The sequence below is a fragment of the Erinaceus europaeus genome, chromosome 11 (genome assembly GCF_950295315.1).
Source record: "Erinaceus europaeus chromosome 11, mEriEur2.1, whole genome shotgun sequence".
NCBI classification, from domain to species: domain Eukaryota; kingdom Metazoa; phylum Chordata; class Mammalia; order Eulipotyphla; family Erinaceidae; genus Erinaceus; species Erinaceus europaeus.
Window position 1 is genome coordinate 120,223,715 of NC_080172.1, and position 25,085 is coordinate 120,248,799.

General features: G+C 40.4%; 1 protein-coding gene across 4 annotated transcripts in view; it reads right to left on the bottom strand.

The window, feature by feature from the left end:
• The window catches only part of USP48 (ubiquitin specific peptidase 48), an 84,513-nt gene that overhangs the window by 15,258 nt on the left and 44,170 nt on the right, over positions 1–25,085 (bottom strand). For 2 of the 4 annotated variants that reach the window (XM_060202351.1, XM_060202349.1), the window contains exons 12-22: positions 23,345–23,542; positions 20,581–20,695; positions 19,215–19,342; positions 16,049–16,117; positions 13,055–13,179; positions 12,783–12,905; positions 12,043–12,104; positions 11,715–11,825; positions 8,386–8,516; positions 7,824–7,930; positions 5,235–5,339 (exon numbers count right to left, since the gene is read on the bottom strand). In XM_060202351.1, coding sequence (XP_060058334.1) covers positions 5,235–5,339; positions 7,824–7,930; positions 8,386–8,516; positions 11,715–11,825; positions 12,043–12,104; positions 12,783–12,905; positions 13,055–13,179; positions 16,049–16,117; positions 19,215–19,342; positions 20,581–20,695; positions 23,345–23,542 — 1,274 coding nt within the window. Of the gene's footprint in view, positions 1–5,234; positions 5,340–7,823; positions 7,931–8,385; positions 8,517–11,714; positions 11,826–12,042; positions 12,105–12,782; positions 12,906–13,054; positions 13,180–16,048; positions 16,118–19,214; positions 19,346–20,580; positions 20,696–23,344; positions 23,543–25,085 lie in introns of all 4 variants that reach the window. The other 2 variants (XM_060202350.1, XM_060202348.1) reach the window with 1 other exon arrangement.

Below are 25,085 nucleotides of genomic sequence, written 5' to 3' on the forward strand. Positions count from 1 at the left end.
TCAAGCCCCTGGTCCCCACCTGCAGGGGGGAAGCTTCACAAATGGTGAAGCAGGGCTGCAGGTGTCTGTCTCTTTCTCCTCTCTATCTCCCTCTGTCTCTATCCAATAATAAATAAAATAAAGAAAGACCTTTAAAGGGAATTTGATATATCTGAAATTAAAGATATGCATAAGCTTAAAATATAAGATGAATAAATCTGATCCAGAAAAAAATTCCAACTTATCAGTATTAAACATTTTCTTTGAGAATGACATGCAAACTTAGTATAAACTGAGAGCTTTAGAATGAAAGCACCTAAGACACTAATCACTGTGCCTTTTGTCATGATCACTTTATACAGCTTTCTCTATGAAACAGTCTAACAAAAGGTTAAACAAATGTGTGATAAAACATTTCGATATAATAGCCAAGATAAAGAAAATACAGGAGCTAGCTGTATTAATTAAAATCAGTAACATAGGAGCCAGGAGGCGGCACAGTGGGTTAAGCGCAGGTGGCGTAAAGAGTAAAGACCAGCATAAGGATCCTGGTTTGAGTCCCTGGCTCCCCACCTGCAATGGGGGTGGCTTCACAAGCGGTGAAGCAGGTCTGCAGGTGTCTGTATTTCTCTCCCCCTATCTTCCCCATCCCCCTCAATTTCTCTGTCATATCTGACAATAACAACAGCAATAACAACACTAATAACACCAAGGACAACAAAAACGGAAAAAAAAAAAAAAAAAAAAAGAAGGCCTCCAGGAGCAGTGGATTCAGAGTTCAGGCACTGCGTCCCAGTGATAACCCTGAAGGCAAAACAAAAAATTATAGTTTAAAAAAAAATCAGGGAGTCAGGCGGTAGCACAGTGAGCTGAGCGCAGGTGGCACAGAGCGCGGGGACAGCATAAGGATCCCGGTTCGAGCCCCCGGCTCCCCACCTGCAGGGGAGTCGCTTCACAGGCGGTGAAGCAGGTCTGCAGGTGTCTGTCTTCCCCTCCTCTCTCCATTTCTCTTTAGCTTTACAAAATACATGTGAGGGCAGGGGTAGATAGCATAATGGTTATGCAAGTCCTCTCATGCCTGAGGCTCCAAAGTCCCAGGTTGAATCCCCTGCACCACCATAAACCAGAGCTGAGCAGTGCTCTGGTAAAGTAAAAATAAAAAATTCTTTTAAAAGATGTGATTCAAAAGATTCCTAAGAAAACAATTAGTTAAAAAAATAATCAAGAGGGTGGAGGTATAGCATAATGGTTATACAAAGTGACTTTTCATGCCTGAGGCTGTCACGTCCCAAGTTCAATCCCCCACACCGCCATAAGCCAGAGCTGAGTAGTGTTCTGGTAAAAAAAAAAAAAAAAAAAAAAAAAAATATATATATATATATATATATATATATATATATATAATAAAATCAAGATTGATGGAACATTTTTCTAAACCTCAACTGTTAAAAGAAAAAGTAAACTGAGCATAAAATTCAATTAGTGACATTAGGAAATTTTACAATAAGATTTTGCTCGGGGCTGCGTGGTGGCGCACCTGGTTGAGTGTATGTATTACAATGCATAAGGACCCAGGTTCGAGCCCCCGATCCCCACCTGCAGGGGGAAAGCTTTACAAGTGGTGAAGCAGGGCTGCATGTGTCTCTCTCCTTCTCTATCCCCCCCCCCTTGCTCTTTATTTCTGGCTGTCTCTTTGTCCAATAAATACATATAATAATAAATAAAAAAATTTAAAAAAAAGATTTTGCTTTAGAAATACACAGATAACTAAATGGCAAGCCATGAGCATTAACAAAGACACGTTTTAAAGGGGCTTAAAAGCTTTTCCCAAATTATTTTTTCTGGGATACAAAAATCCATAGAATTTAAATCCAGTTTAACTGACCAAATCAACATCTCACTGATTTTTAGAAAACTTTCAATTACCTAAGTAATAACCAATACTACTGGGTACATTATGAACCAAAACTGTAGATGAGGTCAAAGTCAAAGGAACTAGAGGTTGATCTAACTTAGAGAAAAGTGGAAAAGGGATTTGTTTATTTCCATTAAGGGCAAGTGAAAAAGTGTCAATTTTTATTACAGTGATTTAAAATAACTATTTCAGAAGCTATGTATTAAGATACACATAATGGAAAGATCCAAGGAGGCCGGCATTCTGAAAAGGTCTGGCTTTTTCTGGAACCACCTACTTTTTCTAAAAGAGACTCACAAAAGGGAAAAAAAATGAAGAAAAGAATGTGACATTAGAGTTTTATGGGACAAAGATATTAAGATATTGTAGAGTACTATAAAATTCAAATAAGGAAAAACACAAGTTAATAAGTTAAAAAAAGGGAGCTGGGCAGTGGTTCGCAGGAAAGCGCAAACCAGCATCAGGATCCCATCTGCAGGGGGTTTGCTTCACAGGCAGTGAGGCAGGTCTGCAGGTGTCTGTCTTTCTCTCCCCACTTCCCTTCCTCTCTAGATTTCTCTCTGTCCTATCCAACAACAATGACATCAACAACAATAAAAATAACAACAACAATAAACAAGGGCAAAAAAAAAAAAAAGAAAAAAAAAGAAAAATAAAAGAAAAGAAGAACATCTCCCCAGACAATAACTTGGGTCCACCTGCTTATCAGATGTCAGGCTCAGGCAAAATCTAATAAAGTCATGGGCCTCTTGAAATATACCTAAAATAGACCTACTAGCTATTTCCAAAACAGAGACTCCAAATCTTCGTCTGCAATATTCTAGCCTTTAAGTTGATGATTAGTCAACAACTTGTTCTGCTTTATAAACTCTTTTTCAGCCACCAGATTCCAGACGCTACCATGATGCCAGCCGGATTTCCCTGGGCAGATAACCCCATCAATGTGTCCTGGAGCCCTGCTTCCCCAGAGCCCTGCCCCACTAGGGAATGAGAGAGATAGGCTGGGGGTATGGATCCACCTGCCAACACCTATGTTCAGTGGGGAAGCAATTACAGAAGCCAGACCTTCCATCTTCTGCACCCCATAATAACCCTGGGTCCATACTCCCAGAGGGATAAAGAATAGGAAAGCTATCAGGGGAGATGGACACGGAGCTCTGGTGGTAGGAACTGTACCTCTCTTATCCTATGGACTTGCCACTATTTCCATTTTATAAATATAAATAAATAATAAACAATACAGTAAGAAGCAATGCTTCCCAAATAATGTTATATTTATAAATGTGAAATATGCTCTGATCAACACAGAGAAATTCTATACCACTTCTTTAAAGTTGTGTGGTTATGACCACAAAGAATAAAACTTAGATTTTCCTAAATAAAAATCATTTGAAAGTGTAAAGAATTTGCCTGGGCAGGGAAGACAACATATATATGAGACACTAGGTTCAAACCCCAGCAACAGCAGATGCCATAGGTGAGGGGTGGACTGACTTCTTTGAACTCCTGATCTCTCTCAGAAAAAAAGAATTAAAATTAAAATATTGAAAATTGAAAAACAAAAGACAATCAGGACACTCATATTTGGCCCAAGAGGTTAAGAGTGGTTCTGCAAAGAGACTCTCCTGCCTGAGGCTCCAAAGGTCCCAGCCTCAATCTTTAGCACCACCATAAGCCAAAGCTGCAGTGCTCTGGTAATAGTGTGCATAAGCCTGGCCCCTTGGCATTGAAAGAAGCTTTGGTGCTATGGTCTTTTTCTCTATCATAAATGAACTCACATTTAAACAGTAAGTAAGACAATATAGTGGTGGTGGGGCAGAAAGATATTCTTGTCCGTGAAGCTCCAAGTTCACAGGTTCTATCCCCAAATCACGATAAGCCAAAGATGATCAGTGCTGGGGGTGTGTGTGCATACGTATGCACACACACACAGTCAATCAAACAAATGAAGAGAATGGAGCTTTTAACCTGAATATGTTCACCCCCCCCCCAATATCTTTATCAACTGGAAAAAGCCAACAAGCAAATCAATTAACAGATGTTTGCTTTGAAGGACAAATGTAAAAGGAAGTCAGTACATGAAAAAGAGCTGGTAAATAAATTGGTAGGTGACAAAGATGCTTGCAAATTCTGTGGCAACATATTGACTCATTCCAAAGAACTGGAGGGCTACACATTCAGAGATGTAATAGGTCATTACATGGGAAAAACTATAACAAGTATGGCTAACCTGAGGAAGGGGGCCTTGACACATTCAGATACAAATCTGGCACCACAATTTTAACAAGAGATCGCTGACCACTGCAATCCAGTGAGTACATCAAAGCAGCTAGTTTTCTTTCTTTCACAGGTGTTTTTAAGTTAACATTTTGTGTGATCCAACAAGTGATGGAAACACATGCTGTCATATTCCTTTATATCAGCTGGGGAACTACAAGTGACGTTTAACTCAGGGAGACCAAGATTCAAGCCAAGAGGGCTTTTCAGACTTTCTTAATCATTGCTGAAGATGAAGTAACTGTATCAGGTTTTACAGACAGGCCAACAAGCCCAGATACTTATGCTCTGTAATACATGCAGCAGATGGCCATTATAAGACTTTTAATCCTTCAGGGAATATGGTAACCATAATTTCACTAAACTGTATTTCAGAAATAAAGAAGACAATTATCTCATCTGCTACAGCTAAATACTAATTTAAAGTAGAAGTTCAATAAATTAAAGATATCTAATAGGATGTAATGAAACAGTAGTCCCACCTGAAACCTACATATCCCATATACCAACCAAATACATTCTCACATTGTTCCTAGATAATTTTTGACCTTTTGCTACAAACATGTAGAAAATCTTAACACCATATGCAGAAAGCAGGCAGACTTAACAGAAGAATATCGAGTTCATTATAGTGAAAAGTGAAAGACCACTGTTGATCTGACAACTTGGCTAACATGGCTGAGATTTGAAAAATTCTTCTATGACCTCCACTGTTAAGGCCATTATGTACTTTATGATGAGGGAAGCTGTCTATTACTGTTTTCAAATGTAAAGATTTCATGATGAAGAAACCAACCAAAACATAAGTCTGATCTTCTGAAACAAAAATCGGATTGTTGCATTATATTTCTAGTCTTAAGAGCACAAAATATCTGGAATAATGCAATCCTTAAGTTTTGTTAAGAAACTAGGAAATCTTAAACGTACCCCAAAAACTAAGGACAGAGAAAAACAAGTTGAAAATGACATAGCACACAAGGTGTGAAAAGATCCAGGGAAAATGGAGTGGCAGCCTTTCAGAACAACGGAAGTTGTTATTAACGAAAGCAACCTCAATACATACTTGATTGAAATCTGGATCTTTTTCTCCATCTGGTTTAGCTTCTTCCTTATCCTCCTCTGTTTCAGAACTACTAACATTCAGCTCTGGAGCAGAATCCTTCATCACCTGAGTAAGTGAGGAAAACAGTCAAAACCTAGGACAAACTGGGAAAGCATGCTAGAGAGGGGATGGAGACTTTAGTTCAACCTGGGAAGCAGGTCCCCTGTCTTGAGTCCTCAGGACAGGCTTTGCAGACCTGAGGTCTTAGGTTTGGCCTCGGTTCCATGATAGGTAATTAACACAAGAAGGGATCTTGGGCCCAGTCTGTCCCCTGCCCACCCCCACGCCCTCTTATTAAATTACAAAAGATACAAAAATCAAAGTCAGCATCTAAGAGTAATCTCTTCACATCGTAAAATTAACCCATTCCAAAATATAATCACGCCTTTTCTGTTTCACTTATCTTGTAAACAGTCATTAAGAGGCTATGAATTGCCTTCTTCATTCTAATTATGTCCTTGACAAGTCCAAACACAAAAGCCAGAGTGACCTTTTAAAATGTCACTGCCTTGGAAAGAGATGATTGTGCTAAGTGAAACAAGAGGGGAAGGAAACTACGAGGTGGCTTCACTTATATGTAGGATATAGAAGACTGAAGCAAATGAACTTGTAAAAGGACAGGTAACAAAGCTGTCTCTTCCTGCTGTTAGGAAAAAGAGAAGAGCTGTCTTCCGTTTCTGTGGTCAAGAGGTTCACTTCCTAGAGCTAGGGCTTTGCAACTGGGGGAGGGGAAAGGCCTTGGGAGGGGTCTTCCACAGCCTAAGGAAGGTTGGGGGGGTGGGATCTGTGGTGAGCCCAACACTGCAGACCCCTCTCTTGCACACAGTGACCTGAACAGCTCCCACCATAGCAGATGGTAGGCCAGTGCCTCCCTCCCTGGACAGGACCTTGGGGAAACCCTGGGCTCGGATTCTAACTCTGCCTGCACATAGCAGTCTTTCCCAGAGAGCCTTCCTGCTGGAAGGGAACAGGCTCGCAGGAGCCCTCCAGCCCTTGTCATCACCTAGCCCATGAGGGCATCCCTTCAGGGAGACAGACCCCAGACACCTCTGCTCTCCCTTTCACTTCCCCACCAAACACACCCTTAGAACTATGTTGGCTGGGGGAAAAAAGAGAAAGGGGGTGGGATGGAAATTTGGTGGCATGTGTGGTGACTTATACACACCAGGTCATTCAAATGACCAAAATATAGTTTTCATATATAAGTTCTGGCTAACACTTTCCAAAAACCTTGACATTTTCAGTTTGGTGTGATAATGTCGCCTTTTGTTTTGTTTTAATAAGGTAACTTTTGGAAAAGTGGCAGAGCTGTCATAGGGACCAACCACATGATTAGAAACTTGCAGACTCATTTCCAGAACTCCAAGCAGGGGAGGAGGCAGGAGGTTGAGTGAGGTGACTGGTCCTGCCTGTGCAATGACGCCTCCACAACATCTTCAAGGAATGGCTTTCAAGAGATTTGCACAGCTTTCCCCATCTTGCCCCGGCCTTCTTTCCCGTCTGATTGGGCTATATCCTCTATAGTAAATCAGTGGAGATGCCCGAGTAATATAAGCCATTCGGGAAAATTAACTGAACCTGAGGAGCAGGGAACACTGTCTTCAGTCAGATGGTGTCAAACAGCATAATTCCTGGAAGCCCTGCTGATGTAGGTGACCCAAAATAAAATGATCTTTCCTTTAGTTCCTGCTCCTAACATATGCCCTCCACCTTTCCTTTCTTTACCAGAGCCTTGCTCAGCTCAGGTTTGTGGTGGTGTGGGGACTGAGCTTGGGATTTTGGAGCCTCAGGTATGAGAGTCTCTTTGCAGAACCATTATGCTATCAACCCTCACCTGCCCCTACACGTTCTTAGTGATCTTCCTTACAGGGGAGAAAGATTTTTTTTTTCATTTTATTTATCAAACTCGGGACACCATGCCACCTCCCAACCTGCAACGAGTAGAGATATTCCTGAGAATAGGTGCTTCATGTTAGTCTTCACCACAACGACCCCACAGACTAACATTCAATAAATGCTTGTCTGAAATTAGTAACTAGACACACAGTCACATAACTTCATTTTCAAGTCCTCTGATTTTAATTTCCTTTTTTATTTATTTTCCCTTTTGTTGCCCTTGTTGTTTTATTGTTGTATTTATTTTTTTTAATTTTTAAAATTTGTTTTTCCCCCTCTTTAATTGCTCTGGTTGTTTTTTATTGTTGTTGTAGTTAATGATTTCATTATTGTTGGATAGGACAGAGAGAAATGGAGAGAGGAGGGGAAGACAGATGGGGAGAGACAGACACCTGTAGACCTGCTTCACCGACTATAAAGTGACTCCCCTATAGGTGGGGAGCCGGGCCTCAAACCAGGATCCTTAGCCAGTCCTTGCTACGCTTGATCCACGTGTGCTTAGCCTGCTGCACTACTGCCCGACCCCCTGATTTTAATTTTCAATGCCAAAGATCTCTAAGGAAACAAAAATGTAATGCTAAGCAGTCCTTAGTTCAAGTCACTCAAAAAACCAACTACAACAGTATTGGTCTTGACTGTAAGGCAGAATTATACCTTTTTGTTATCCACAACTTTATGGACATAGATGGTAGCTTGAGTATATTCTCGAAGGTCCCTCTGTTGCTGACATAGCAAACCTTCTCTGCATTCAGGACAGAGTTCTAGAGAGAGGGGATAGTGAGAAAACCAAACATCTGTAAGTATCAAAGATACCAGTTAAAATCTTACCCATATTCTCCATGTCACACTATGCTGAAGGAGAATGATTCCCTATCACTAAACACACAGTGAAACAGTGAATCAATCACTGGACTCTCAAATATGAGGTCCCAGGATCAGTCCCCAAGAGCACATGAACCAGAGTGATGTCTGGTTCTTTTCTTTCACATCTCTCTCATTAATAGATAAGGTTGTTAGCATAGAAATAATGAAGCTGGGACATTCACATACCCTATCCTTCTAAATTAAAATGTCAGGTCAGTGCAAGGGATGTGGCTTAAGGAAACTTCAGGTTTCCCAGACATGCACTGCCATCTCAAATGAGCGTTTCGTTTCTCTCTCCAAATATAAGTTAACTCTTACCTGTGCATACACCAAGAGAAGTAGGAAAACTTACTAGGCTCAGAAATATACTGTGCTTCTGAATGATTTACATCTCTCACTTCAGTCCTTGTGATTTTAATTATGTGATCCACAACGAATAGCTTTTGCATTGTTTGCCACTCAGTGGGCCATATGAGAGCTATACTGTGCAAAAAAAAACACAAGATGCATTAAGATACAAGCAAGTTTTTATTAGGTCATTCAAATTCAAGTCAAAGCTAGTGTTTAAGTAAAAAATGCCTAATTTGAGTTAAAGGAGTTGGATGTGGATGGTTAAATATAGAACAATGTCATTTACAGAAAGCATTCTAAATTATACAAAACATATTTTATTTTTTTAAATGAGCAACTTAGGAGAACAGGAAAGAACTGGAACATCAATCTGGCATATGTGAAGTTTAAAAGGGAGACTTCATGCTTTTAAGTTCAAGTCACTTCTGTGGTTTTTATTTTATCATTATTATTTTTTGATCGGAATTATTTTGTGAGACTGAATACACTCAAGTCAATACAGCATTTGAGAAAAAAAGGAGAAATGGAAAAAAAGTTAAGCACTAATGAACCATGACTTGAACTGAGTTTGAAATAAATTTGAGTTAGTTGATAGTATACATTTAAAAAAAATTATTTATTTATTTTCCCTTTTGCTGCCCTTGTTGTTTTCATTGTTGTTGTAGTTATTATTGTTGTCGTTGTTGTTAGACAGGACATAGAGAAATGGAGAGAGGAGGGGAAGACAGAGAGGAAGACGAGAGACAGACACCTGCAGACCTTCACCGCCTGTGCAGTGACTCCCCTGCAGGTGGGGAGCCGGGGGCTCAAACCAGGAGCTTTGCAGACAGTATACACTTTTATATATATATACTCATTAGTTATTAGATAAGAGACAGAGAAAGCTAGACACACGTTTAGACCAGCTTCACCACTTAGGAAGTATTCCCACTGCAGGTGGGGACATTACCTTGAATCTGGATACCTGCACTTGGTAACTACCTCCCAGCCCCAGCATGCACTTTTTAAAAGTACACTTTCATGAGTGTCTGGCATTTAAAACAACAAAGAGAAGATTTAAGAAGGAATGGGAAGAAAAAAATGTAACTGAACAGAAAAATGAATTTAAAATACTCTTTCCTCTTCACAGCCTGCATACTTCCAAGAAAGAAAGGGACTACTGCCTTTTTCTAGCCTGCAGGCCAGGATATAGATACTTCCAAACCCCAACAAATAAACCCGAAAACAAAGAAATGATCTGCACAGGAGCATGGAGCATATTTCTCTGATAGCCAGTGTAGCAGACACCTGGAAACCTTTAAAAGGGGATGAAAAAAGATGTGGGAGGAGGTGGTTGTAGGACTAGCCACCTCCACTCACAGTGAGCAGTTCTGATTTATTTCACGTCCACAGCACTGTCTGGTCCTAGGTTACTGGAGAACTGGCATTAACCCGAGACTCAGAACCTCAGACATGACAGCCATTTTACACAGCCATTATGCTGACTCCTCAGCCTTATTTCTTTATTTTTTAAAAATCAAAACCATCTGTGGCCCGGGAAGTGGTGCAGTGGATAAATCATCACTCTCAAGCACAAGGTACTGAGTTCAATCCCCGGCAGCACATGTACCAGAGTGAGGTCTGATTCCTTCTCTCTCTCCTATCTTTCTCATAAATAAATAAATAAATTCTTTTAAAAAAATAAATAAAATAAAAACCATCTTTCCTAGTACAATAAGGTCATGGGGGTTCTTCTGGACAACAGGAAGATGGGCCCCAAGATGCCTACTATTTTGGCTCACCTCCATTAAGAAAAAAAAAAAATACAGAAGAATAAATATTCTAATCTTCCTTATGTCATGAAAAAGCATTCATTACAAATAATTAACTCTTCAAAAATTTTAATTTTCATTTCATAATTTACAGAAAACATTAGAGGCATTCTGGCCATCCTCACAGAATTGTTAAAAATTAATTTGATAGCATAATGGTTATGCAAAACAGACTCTCATTCCTGAGGCTCCAGAGTCCCAGGTTCAGTCCCTCATACCACCATAAGCTAGAGCTGAACAGCGCTCTGGTTAAAAAAAAAAAATTGAAAAACACAATATGGAACTGGGAGATAGTTCAGTAGGTAAAGCACATGGATATGGTCCTGGGTTCAACCACCAGCACCATACGGGAGCACAAAGGTACTTCCATAGGTGGTGGTGTGGCACTTGATGTCCTCCCAAAAACAAAAACACTATAGAGTCAAAGAAACATGGTCCAGGAGGTGGTGCAGTGGATAAACATTGGACTCTCGAGCAAGAGGTCCCTTAATCCCTGGCAGAGTGATGTCTGGTTCTTTCTTTCTAATAAACAAAGTCTTAAAAAAAAGAAAGTGAATTTTTTATTTAAAAAAAAAAAAAGACTAAAAAGAGGCTGAGTGCTGGGTCAGGAATATTGTACATATGTGATGTTCTATGTTAAATTGCTGTTATGTTATTATAATATAAAAACAGCAAGACCTGGGAGCACTTTAATAAATGAGGCCACCTGGAGACATTTGAGGAGTAGAGCAAAACTTTAAGAGAATTCCAGATACTCATCCAAGCATCTCTGGTCTGTTGTCATTGTGTCTTCTGCCAACTCAACTGACTAAAGCCAGGTATCTGCAGGACACAAACTACAGCCAGATGCTACCTTATTACACTGCAGAAAACTTTAAAGAGTTTTCTGAAAGAAGTCAGGATATAGAAAGTAGAAGGAATAAATAGTATGGCTGGCTCAGGCAGCTTCTTCAACTGAGAAGCAGTTTTTCTCTTTAATAAAAAGGTAAGTATTGGTTCAGAAAATAGCTCACCTAGATTGTATGCCTGCTCAGCCTTATGCTGGAACCAGGTTTCAGACTGATCCCCACCACAATGGAGGACAGATGCTTTGATGCTACAGCTTCCCCACACCCGCCACTCCTGTCTCTAGTTGAAAAATTGGTATGTAGCGGTGAAGAACAAGGAACCAAAAAAAAAAAAAAAAACTTGGACTACTTAGCGCCCTGGATCTAAGCCCAGGCACCCACATGTGAACACCACAGGGAAGCTCCCAGACGATGAAACGATGTGTAATGTGTATCTGTCTGTCCATCCATCCCTAAAGCAGTGGAATCACACATGTGCAAAGCCCTAGTGCAGCATTAAAAAAAAAATAGCCAAGTGCTCCTTCTGGTAGACCATTTAAGGGGGAGGGGCACACTTTAGTAGAAAGGGACTTTAGAAAGGGACTATGTTTTGAAAGATTTAAAATCAGATACATCCTACATACATTTTATTCATCAGAAACATAAAAATCACATGAAGAGAAGGAACTCACAGTTTAGAATCTTCTTTGGTCATGGAAGCAAAGGTAAACATGAGTCCTCCATGTGGACACAGGAGAGCACTGTTGCCAACTGATGACACAGGGCTACATCTTGTGGGCTTTCTACTCGAGAGACAAAAACCAACATACTTCAGTATGCCATGACTAGGAAAACCTGAAACAGCTAAAAGGATACTAGTGACAAATGATTTTCCTACTTGCAGCACATGCTAATATATGATAGCCAAGAAAGGCAGAACAGACAGTATATATAAATTCTTAGGAATACCAGAATTAAAACAAAAAAGGAAACAAACAAAAAAAAAAACGTTACTTGTACCTAACAAATTTCCTCCATTCTTCGACAAAGAATTGTGACACAATGTAGAGCACATCCGTATCCTAGAACAAGGGGTAAGGGGGGATCGTATTAAAAACCAAAGTCTTCACTGCTTGGGGTGACTTTCTCTGGACGGAGACAGAGCAGGTGATAAAACACACCACAGCACTGAAGCTTAATTTTCCCAGTGTAATCACAACCAGGATGAACTTGGGTCTTGTGCATAAGAAAGGAGGCTACTAAATTCTTCACTTACAATCTTTAAAGAATTATTTTTCTAACCATGTGCTCTGGATTCCTTTTTTTAATATATTTACTTTTTTATTTATGCTCTTTTGTTGCCCTTGTTGTTTTATCACTGTAGTTATGATTGATGTTGTTGGATAGGACAGAAAGAAATGGATAGAGGAGGGGAAGACAGAGAGGAGGAGAGAAAGACAGACACTTGCAGACCTGCTTCACCACTTGTGAAGGGACTCCCCTGCAGGTGGGGAGCCGGGGGCTTGAACCGGGATCCTTACACCGGTCCTTGCGCTTTGCGCTCTGGTTTCTTTTTTAAAGGAGTTTTCTGAATAAAATGGAAACACAGCTCACAATGAAACAGCAAGTTGGAAAAAATCCCCCAATAAGAACCCTAAACTACTGAGAGTATTTACTCATTTCTTTTTGAAACGTAAAGGAGTTTGGTAACAGCCTTAAATAGATAAGACAAAGTTTATCCTTTGTAAGAAGCACCATACCTCTGGCCAGCTACTGAGACATGGTCTGTTTTTGTCCTGAAACAAATTTGGAAGAGAAGTCTTTTGCTCATTTGCTATCATCTTATGTAAGGCTTCATTTTCTTCCCCTTCTCTTTCTAAAATCTGAAAAAAGGAAGCAATCAACTATCACACAATGACAGCATAGCACTTGTCTCCTCCCTACACCCCCATGTGAAATGCAAAATCAATTCCTCTGGAGTGTCAAATCCAAAGACTATGAGATAATTCCCAGATGTCAGTATATTCAGTACCTTACACTGAGAACAGCATTCTTTGCAACTTGGAAACTCTGGTGCCTTTGGGAAGTATTGTCGCAGTTTGGTCCAAGCCTCTTTAGAGACAAGCCTCCTTTCATTTTCAGATATGCACAATTCTCCTGAGTTTAAAAAGAAATAAAAAAAAAAACAACTAAAAGCTAAAATTTAGCCTTCAAAAATTTAAAAAAATATCTTATTTATTTATTCATGAGAAAGATAGGGGGAGAGAAAGAACCACACATCACTCTGGTCCATGTGCTGCCGGGGATTAAACTCATACTTGAGAGTCTAATGCTTTATCTACTGTGACATCACCTGGACCACCAGAAATTTATTTTCTATTTTGAAAAATTTAAGATATGTAGGTACCCCTTACTTTCTGTTATTCTACAGTATGTAAATTTTTTTTACAGACTTCATCAGGGGAAAAAAGGGAAAAGAAAAAAAGATTATATATATAGTCATGGCCCCTTGAAATATACCTAAAATAGACCTACTAGCTATTTCCAAAACGGAGACAGAAATCTTCATCTGCAATATTCCAGCCATTAGGTTCATGATTAATAAAAAAATTATATGGCTTTATATGTTAACTCTTTTTCAGCCACCAGGTTCCAGATGCTAATATGATGGCAATCAGACTTCCCTGGACAGATGACCCCACCACTGTGTCCTGGAGCTCTGCTTCCTCAGGATCCCACCCCACTAGGGAAAGAGAGAGGCAGGCTGGGAGTATGGATCAACCAGTCAACACCCATGTTCAGCGGGGAAGCAATTACAGAAGCCAGACCTTCTACTTTCTGCTCCCCATAATGACCCTGGGTCCATGCTCCCAGAGGGATAGAGAATGGGAAAGCTATCAGGGGAGGGGATGGGATTGAGCTCTGGTGGTGGGAATTGTACCCCTCTTATCCTATGGTCTTGTTAGTATTTCCATTTTATAAATAATTATAAAACAAAAAGAAATATGTGATAACCCTTGAGCACAAAAGGGCAGGAAGAAGTGGATAGAGGGTGCTCAAGCACAGAATGAAGAAACAGAAGAAGTTTTAAAAAGACTCTTCTATGTACTTACATATAACTTATATATGTCATATATACTTTTATGTATAACACACTTAATGTATACAGTTATCTTTCAGTGTTATCATTTTTCACTGTATTTCTCATCCTTCTTACGATATATAACAACCCAACATTCTTTAATTTGGTATTTGTGTTTAGAGACCCTGGTTATAGTTTATATCTGATACCAAATAACTTACATTTCTCTGAAGAACATTTACCAAACGGCCTTGCTCATATGTGCAATATGAACTGATACATAAGAACTTGTGGTGATGGATTCAGTCTATTTCTTTGTAAGCATATGATCATGGAAGTCATTATTAAATTACTAATAAAAATTTTTTAAAATGCTAAAGAAGTATTTTAGTAAGAGAGAAGGGGTACACTTAAACAGCAAAGAACAGGAACATTAAAAATAAGTACAACTAGGGCTGGTTGATGGTACACCAGGTTGAGTACTCACAGTAACATGAAAGGACCCAGGTCCTCACCTTCAGGGAGGAAACTTCATGGTCTGTGAAGCAGTGCTGCATGTGGTTCCCCCCTTCTTGATCATTCTAAGTGCTCTGGTGTCATTGTGTCACCATGTCTAATTAACGACTCCAGAGATTTTCAGATGTAAGACAGAGGGACAGGAGAAAAGAGAAAACTGCCTGGCACTAGTGCTCTTCCCATGCTTTGTCACCACACAGAACGTCAGGGCCTGAACTGGAGCTGTGTGTGAGGCAGTGCAGGCCCATGTGGAACGTCAGGGCCTGAACTGGAGCTGTGTGTGAGGCAGTGCAGGCCCATGTGGAACGTCAGGGCCTGAACTGGAGCTGTGTGTGAGGCAGTGCAGGCCCATGTGGAACGTCAGGGCCTGAACTGGAGCTGTGTGTGAGGCAGTGCAGGCCCATGTGGAACGTCAGGGCCTGAACTGGAGCTGTGTGTGAGGCAGTGCAGGCCCATGTGGAACGTCAGGGCCTGAACTGGAGCTGTCTGTGAGGCAGTGCAGGCCCATGTGGAACGTCAGGGCCTGAACTGGAGCTGTCTGTAAGGCAGTGCAGGCCCATGTGGAACGTCAAGGCCTGAATTGGAGCTGTGTGTAAAGCAGTGCAGGCCCATGTGGAACGTCACGGCCTGAACTGGAGCTGTGTGTAAGGCAGTGCAGGCATCAGTACTTTTAAAAATCCCTTCAGGAGTCGGGCGGTAGCGCAGCGGGTTAAGCGCAGGTGGCGCTAAGCACAAGGACCAGCGGAAGGATCCCGGTTTGAGCCCTCGGCTCCCCACCTGCAGGGGAGTCACTTCACAGGCGGTGAAGCAGGTCTGCAGGTGTCTGTCTTTCTCTCCCCCTCTGTCTTCCCCTCCTCTCTCCATTTCTCTCTGTCCTATCCAACAACAATGACATCAATAATAACTACAACAACAAAACAACAAGGGCAACAAAAGGAATAAATAAAAATAAATAAATAAATAAAAACATTAAAAAAAAAAAATCCCTTCACTCCACCATGGCTGTACTAGTGTCTAATTCCACAAGAGAAAGTGTGAATTTTTTTTTTGATATTTTCTTTATTTATTGTCCTTTTTTGTTGCCCTTATCTTTTTTTAAAGTAATTGTTGTGGTTATTATTATTGTTGTTATTGATGTTGTTGCTGGATAGGACAGAGAGAAATGGAGAGAGGGGGGAAGGCAGAGAGGGGGAGAAAAAGACAGACACCTGCAGACCTGATTCACCGCCTGTGAAGTGACTCCCCCTGCAGGTGGGGAGCGGGGGGGGGGGGGGGGTGTCGAACCAGGATCCTTAGGCCGGTCCTTGCACTTTGTGCCAGGTTCACTTAACCCACTGCGCTACCCCCCCCCCCCGACTCCCAAAGTGTGAATCAATTAACAAAATATTTATGACATGCTACAAGGAAGGAATAATACTTCTATCTTACCATGTGGACACACAATATCTTCATTAAAATTTACTTCATCCTCCTCTTTTCTTTCTTCCTTTGACTCATCTAATTAGAAGAAATACAGATAATAAGGGCTTTTGTTACTGGACTTGAAGTTACCAGAGATACTACTCTGTAGGACTATGGAAACACAAAGCTTTCATAAAAATTAGGCCTCAGCAATTTCTATAGTTCTTAGTAGAACTACATTTTTTCCCTTAAAAGGAAAGAGAAAGTAAAAATTTAAGTGGCAGCTTTTCTTCTCTTTTTTTAGTTTTACTTTTCAAAGATTTAGGTTATGCAAGAAAATGTGCCCTTTATAAAACTGAAAAACAATTCACATCTCCTTCCATTAGTTCTAGTCAGGTATTCCAAATACTGTGTCATAAACCAAATTAGTCATCTTAATGTCATGCCACACTCTCCTCATTCTTTTAAGAGTTAGCAGAAAGCTGCAGAGTGTGATGAAATGAGGACTTAACCTTTAGGCCAACAATACACACACTGCTTTTCCATCTCTCTTCCACTACCTACCTTTCCAATCTCTCTTTCCCCCCCCTTTCCTATTTCTCTACACTGTGGATCACTGTCAATAAATAGAGAGATGATCAAATAAGAGAAGTCTTCAATATCAATAGTTAGAATAACATCTTTTGTAGATTAAGTATACAACACATTTAATATAATCATCTACACAGGATAGTTATAAATTCTCAAATTTATAACTTGTGAAGCATCTAGTGAAGTCAAAGGGCAATAGAGCATGTGGACATGGGAGGCCCTAGGTTGACCCCTGGTGCTATATATGACAGAGGATATTCTGACCTCCATCTAGTAAAGATCTTTGAACAAAAATCAGGGTGGGGAAGATAGCATACTTATTATGCAAACATAGGGTCACGCCTGAAGTTCTGAGCAGTGCTCTGGTGAAAACAAAATCCAAATGGGTAAAAGAAGGACATACTAGACATACTCTCCTCATTCTCATCCATACATAGTAAGACAACATTGTATTTTACAAATAGACAATGGCACATCTGGCTCATGGTGGGAAAGGAGAGGAATCTGAGACCTCAGAACCTTTACCATGTGCAAGGACTCTTATTTAAGTCCACACTCTCCATCTGCAGGGAGGAAGCTTCATGACTGGAGAAACAGTGCTATGAGTTGTATTTCTTCCTCACCATAAACCCGTCCCTCTGATTGTCTTTATAAAGAAAAAAAAAATTGGGATACACACACATACATACACACACACACACACACACTTTTTGCCCACTATAACAAAACTACACCAAAATATGGAACCTGCATAGTTAAAGGAATTCATCACCATGAAATATCCTCTGTAAGAAATAGTAACAAAGCTTCTATATATCAAAGAAAAAAGTTGGTGGTCTCTCATCTGTGACAGGAAAACACAAAGCAAGGGAACAGATCAAGTCCATTGAAAACAAACCCTTAGACTTGGATTGCAGAAGTGAGGTTGTCCAAGGGAGGGGTGCCTGGGTATAGGTGACTCAAGACTGGTGGGAGAGGAGCACTCATAAGGAAGGAGGGAGGTATAGTGTGGTAACACTTATTTTGAAGAAGAAGCCAACTGGATTTTTAAAAACATACACTCTTGTAAACCACCCTTAGCTCAATACACTTTTTTTCTTTTGCCTCTAGGGTTATTGCTGGGACTCATGCATGCACCACAAATCCACTGCTCCTGGGGGCTATTTTTTTCCCTTTTGTTGCCCTTATTGTTTTATTGTTCTTGTGGTTATTATAATTACAGTTGTTATTGATGTTGTTGCTGGATAGGACAAAGAGAAGTGGAGAGAGGAGGGGAAGACAGAGATGGGGAGAGAAAGACACCTGCAGATCTGCTTTACCACTTATGAAGCGACCCTCCTGCAGGTGGGGAGCCGGAGACTTGAACCAGGATCCTTACACCAGTCCTCGCGCTTTGTGCTATGTGTGCTTAACCTGCCGCACTACCACCCGACCACACAAATATATTTTAACAAACATTTTATTATTAATTTTCCCTTTTGTTGCCCTTGTTTTATTGTTGTAGTTATTGTTGTTGATGTTGTTGGATAGGAGAGAAATGGAGAGAGGAGGGGAAGACAGAGAGGGGAGAGAGAAAGACAGACACCTGCTTCACTGCCTGTGAAGTGACTCCCCTGCAGGTGGGGAGCCAGGGCTCGAACTAGGATCCTTACGCTGGTCCTTGCGCTTAGTGCCACATGCGCTTAACCTGCTTGCACGTAAACGCTTGCACATACATTTATTTTATTTGTTCAGAGGCATCCTTGAGATTTAGGCTTGGTCAAGGTTGTCTCTGAAATCACATTGTTGTAAAAGGATCACCTGTAATCACAACAAGATAAGACTAGAATCACTCCAGGAACCCCCTAAGACACGGGTGAGTGCAGACACGTGCAGCTCAAGGACAGAGGGTCTTAAGGAGAGATTCCTGGGGCTAAAATTCAGTACCTCCTCAGGCTGGTACCAGCCCGGCAGTCTTCCAAATGAAACACCACCTCGGGTCTGGGTTTTATCAATAAAGAGGCTGGTAAACAGAGGTGTACTTAAGCCTCACTAATTTACAAGTGTGGTATCCATTGCTGAAATTACATTGTATGGATAAATGTTTGGGAGGTAGTTCAACCAAGCAGAATGCATCCTGTACAGATGTGAGGCCAAGGTTTGAAAAGCACTGCATACACCAAAGTTAAGTGACGCTTTGGGCTCCCTCCCCCTTCCTTTCCTAAAAACAGTAAATCATTTATCTTTTTTAAAAAATATTTATTTATTTATTCCCTTTTGTTGCCCTTATTCTATTGTTGAAGTTACTATTGTTGTCGTCGTTGGATAGGACAAAGAAAAATGGAGAGAGGAGGGGAAGACAGAGGTGGGGAGAGAAAGATAGACACCTGCAGACCTGGTTCACTGCCTGTGGTGAGGTGGGGAGCCGGAGACTTGAACTGGGATCCTTACGCCAGTCTTTGTGCCTTGCGCCACCTGTGCTTAACCCACTGCGCTACCGCCCATCTCCCAATTTATCTTTTTTAAAAGGTCAAGCTTACATATACACCTGTGTCACCACCACCAGACAAGAAAGCAATTACATGGATGGGAATCTTGTGATGTCACCGACATTTACACATACCTTTGTTCATGGAGTTGCCGTTCATTTTCCCATTGCTTTGGTCTGCATCACCATCTTGCTCATCCAGCTGCTCAAGAGCTAGTTGGCGCCAACTCCGCAGGGAGGATTTCCCCACCCAAAAGCCTTCACTGCTTTGGAACAGAGAATAGGCAAATGACCTTTCCCAATGTCCTCCTCCTTGTCAAGATAAATAAACTGCAGATGCCTAGTCTTTCCCTGCTTTTCCTCATGTAGACATGAGCCATTCTGACCAATCCAAGCCAGCACCTCTTGACTACATTCATGACTACACACACCTGTACATATACACTGAAGTTTGCACATAAACATAGAGATTAATCTCAGAAAAATACATAAACCAAAAACAGATACAAGAAGTGCCATCCATTAATTATCCACCTAATTCTACTGGTTCTTGTGTCCACAGGACATGCACATACACTGAAATGTTTCACTGGGTATCATTTTGTCCCATAAGTCTGCTAGTATAATTTTCCAATTTAACCTTTCTGTAATTCCATTTGATAATATCAAGATATTTCAGTAACAGAACACAGGACTTGCAGGCTTAAGGTCCCAGGTTCTATCACTGGCACGAATGGCAGAGCTAAGCACTGCTCTAGTTTTTCCTCATTCTCTTTTCTCTCATTAAAAATATATCTCAAAGGAAAGAAAGAAGAAAAAAAGAAAAACTTAAAACATGAATTCGGGGAGAGAAAACACAGAAGTTCCTTAAGACTTGTGAGAACTCTGGTAATTATCTCTCGGAGGTGGGAAGGGGACACAGGATTTTCATGGTGTGTGTAGTGTGGAACCATACACTATAATCTTACAATCATATAGCCTTTTAATCACAAAGAACAATTTTTAAAAACAAAATTCTATACTCTACAATCTAACTCTATCATACATTTCTTCATCTTTATTCCACAAAAATGCTAACTTCTTACCTACCACCTCCCCATTTCCTCCATGTTTTAGTCAGTTCTGCTAAACTCTGGCTTCTGGTGGTACTGGGGTTTGAACAGGCATGAAGGTCTTTCTGCATAAACACTGTATCTCCCCATCTTTACCTATTCTCTCTTAGGATGGGGCTGGAAAATGGCACAGTAAATTAAGCAGTGGACTCTCAAGCAGGAAGGACTGAGTTTGTACCTCAGCACTGCATGTCAGAGTAATGCTCTGGTTCTCTGGTTGGCATTCTCAAAAATAATTTAAGACTAGAACAGGGGTGGGGGAATAGGATGGGGTACTCACAATTCTAAGTATGACAGGCTTCAATCTCTGATAATATGCCAGAGTAATGCTCTGGTTTCATGAAAATAATTATCTAAGTTTATATTATCATAACCTATACGTGACCTACCCTTTTATCGTGGTTTTGAGCAGATTACTAACAGCTTTATAATCTTCATTTAGTTGGTTCTTCAAACGTAACACACGACATCGTTCGACTACGCACTCCTTGCACAGGGCTTTTACTAGAGGCCAGGGGGTGAGAGGTTAAGTAGTTTAGATTTCAGACAGGAAGATGTTGTCATCACTTGGCAAACCAAAGAACTCCAGACATTATAGCAAAATAATATACATCAAATTATCAGGGTACTATGCACTAAGGTAATATTTCTATATATTAATAAATAAAATACGTGCTTTAATTATCGAAACTACATATTTTCAAGATTTAGCATTTGAAATGAAAGTGGAAAATGCAAATTATAAATAATGTAGAATTTCAGGTAGGTAGTACATACTGAAATATTTCATTTCAGAATACAAGATGAAAATTAGGTTTCAAGTCTTTTCCTTTCATTCTTTTTTTAGGAGGGGAGGGGGTCTTAATGTAAAAATTTCACTGATCCTAGGTTCTTTATTTTTTCAGTGAGACAGAGTAACTTTGCGCTGGTGTTACAGCACTTCCACCTGGTACTTGCACGGCAAGACAGAAGCCGTATCTAGTGAGGTGTCTCTGTGGCTCAAGTTAAAGTACATACTTCAATAATTCTCAGAATTATGGGGCTGCACAGTGGCACACCGGGTGAAGTGCACGTTACTATGCATAAGGACCCGGGTTCCCACCTGCAGGGGGCAAGCTTCACAAGTGAAGCAGGTCTGCAGTTGTCTCTCTTTCCCTCTCTATCCACCATTCCCTCTCAATTTCTCCCTCTTCTGTCAAGTTAAATAAAGTTAAAAAAAAGTCTTTATGGGGGCTGGGCAAAGCGGGTTAAGTGCATGTGGCACAAAGCGCAAGGACCAGGATCCAGCTCCCCACATGCAAGGGGAGTCCCTTTGCAAGTGGTGAAGCAGGCCTGCAGGTGTCTTTCTCTCTTCCTGTTTTGATTTCTCTCTGTCCTATCCAGCAACAACAATAGCTATAACAATAACAACCACAACAAGGGCAACAAAATGGGAAAAATGGCCTCCAGGAGCAGTAAATTCATAGTGCTGGCACCGAGCCCCAGAGGCAAAAAAAAATTAAAAAAGGGAATTGGGTGGTAGCGCAGTGGGTTAAGTGCACATGGTGCCAAACATAAGGACTGGCCTAAGGATCCTGGTTCAAGCCCCCGGCTCCCCACCTGCAGGGGGGTTGCCTCACAGGCGCTGAAGCAGATCTGCAGGCATCTATCTATCTCTCCCCCGTCTTCCCCTCCTCTCTCCATTTCTCTCTGTCCTGTCCAACAATGTTGACAACAATAAATATAACAATAAAACAAGAGCAACAAAAGGGAATAAATAATTACTTTAAAAAAAGAATTATATGAAATGTGGTTCTTTGAAAGATCTCATTGTCTAGTAACTGGTTGTGGATCCAAAAAAGTAAAGAACTTTGGAAACCAATAACCCAGAGAAGAGCTGAATCACATTGAAATATCCAGCTTTATGCACTGTTACAAAAAGAGAACAGTGTTTGCATGTGTCAGGCTCAGGGCTCAGCCTCACCACATGTGCTCAAAGACTGCGCTGGATTCATATGATCTTCTCTGTTAATAAGGGGGGACCGCATAATGGTTTTGCAAAAAGATTTTCATGCCGGAGGCTCTGGTCTCTCTCACTTTATCTTTCTTTCTTTTTAAAAAAATATTTATTTATTTATTTATTCCCTTTCTTTGCCCTTGTTTTATTGTTGTAGTTATTATTGATGTCGCTGTTGTTGGATAAGACAGAGAGAAATGGAGAGAGGAGGGGAAGACAGAGAGGGGGAGAGAAAGAGACACCTGCAGACCTGCTTCACCACTTGTGAATCGACTCCCCTGCAGGTGGGGAGCCAGGGGCTCGAACAGATATCCTTACACTGGTCCTTGCACTTTGCACCACCTGCACTTAACTGATGCACTACTGCCCCACTCCCTCACTGTATCTTTCTCTTTGTGTATTTGTCTTTCATTAAATCAACAAATAATATATTTAAAAATAAATTTAAAAAACTTAAAAAAGAATGATCCACCAGGTAAAATTAATCAGATTTCAAACCAGTATTGAAACCAATTGGAAACCAACTAACAGTTTCCTAGTCTCAAGATTTAGAGATGAATGTAAACTATTCTGTTGAAATGTGAAAGTGATTCACACCATCTGAAAGCTGCATTTAAGTCACTGCTTAATGGAAACAATTCATGACATTCGTAGCCTTAAAGAAATCTCTATGCTAAAATGTTTTTTCTAATACAACTCGAAAATAATGCGGTAAGACAAAAATAGGGAACCTGTTTCAAGGAGAGGCAACCAGAAAATGTGAACAAAGTGTTTATGGAGATTTAAGTTTAAAAGCTTTAAGGCAGAAGTCTGCGTAACACAACTCCTATTCCCAAGTGAGTTAACAGTGTACATCTCCCACTGCTCCAAGTCGGCACTGCAGGGAGGCATAGAGTCAGCAACCACACAAACCGGGGTTCACTTATTGTAAGAGTGCGTGTGGTATAAAGTAACAAAATACTACCAGAGCAGTTCCCTCCATCTTGTCTACTTTCAAGAGGTGAAAGGACAATAAACAGTGTCAATTCTTTTTTCTAACATTATAGATAATACCATTCTACACTTCAGAGAGGACAGACATTTGATCTAGCAGCTTAGGGCAAGTAATCATTACACCTTTTTTTCTATAACGAAGTAGAGAAGACATCTCAAATTACCAGTTAGTCTTGGTCCTCCTCCATATCGGCTATAGAAAATGTTAGCAGCATATTCAGATATTCTCTTCATAATCGATATTTTATCAGGATGAAGCTTGTCATGGGAACACAGGCAAGCATGATTATCGATGGGCTTGGTGGGTGTTGACTCATCCAACCACTTCTGCAGCCACTCAAGAGAGACAAATTCATAGGGCTCTAAAGCAAGCAAGGGAAACACTATGTATTTTTACTGGTTTTTGACTAAGAGATACATTCATCTTCCTCTAGACAACTGATACTCTTTAAATACAAAGTTAACAGGATTTTAAAATTATTGTTCAGGGAAGGATTTTGCAAAGTATGGCACAAAGGTTGAGCTAACTATCAATGAGCTCAAGGAGTTGTACACAATAGGGACCAGATGGCACAGTGCCCTGTGAGACAGGCTGGTATTATTAACCACATTCTACAAGAAAGTTTATCCGCAGAAAGAAGCATTTTGCCTGATGGCACAGAAGAGCTCTGAACAGTACACACTAACTGCTAGCTACAGCCATGCTTTACACTAACTTCACCCAATAAGATGTCTATTTCACAACTAAGAATTTCCATAGGGTGGGGGAGATAGCATAATGATTGCACACACACACATAAAAAACACTCATGCCTGTGGCTCCCAGGTCCCAGGTTCAATAACCCACACACCACCATAAGCCAGAGTTGAACAGTACTCTGAGGAGAAAAAAAAAGCTTCATAAACCTTTGTTCAATATGTAGTAGACTACATCTGAAAATTAAATTAGTCAGGTGTTCTACTTTAGAAACTAAGTTTGTTAGTTACAAGCACACTGTGTCAAGTCCCTTCCAACCACTGGACTTGATAGTCATACCACACAAAGGTCATTCCCCAGTCAAACTTATCACATGACCTATTATTCACTTTGTACATTTCAAAAAAAAAAATATATATATATAGCTGTTATCAAATTCTGGAGTGAAGTACACAGAAATGAATCATCAACTCCAAGTTTTTAAAAATCAGATGAAAACCAATATATAAGAATGATTTTAAATTTGGGGAAAGCAGAGTCCCCATTCCTAAAAGCCAACATTAAAGATAAATGGCCAGCTTTGGTTACTTACAAAGATTTCCAGTGAGTCCCAGCATAAAACATAGAAGAAAACACACACAGGTTGAATTTATTTACTTGTATTATATAATATTAGTGATGAGTTCTAAGGGATAGAAAATAGAACTCAACGCTCATTTTCACCAATTTTATATTTTCCTAAATTATAAATCTTGGAGACTAACGACCCTTTAAGTTAAATCACATTCCAATCTTTTCCCCATTGCACAGGAGGCCTCAAGTTGCATGAGTTCACTGCTCCTGAGTCAACTATTCTGTTATTAGTTACCTGTTTCAGACACACACGCATGGAGATGCTGCTCCAGCATCCATGGGGACTGTCCAATACCGCAGTACCCCATGTAGTAGTAGGGCTTGAACCTGGGCCTTCAAGCATGATAGTAAGCTATCTCCAAACCCCATAGACATTTCAATTTTAATAAAAGCAAAATTAAAAACTACCAAATCCCTAAAATTCTACTGTCAACTGTGAGCCTTCTGACCGGTCAGCTCCAAAGCAGCTGCAGTCGAAGGGCTCAGGACTACAAGTAGAGGCCAAGGTCTAATCCAAGTTCTACTACCAAGTAACTCAACTTGAGCAACCACTTGAACTTTCTATGTTTCAGATC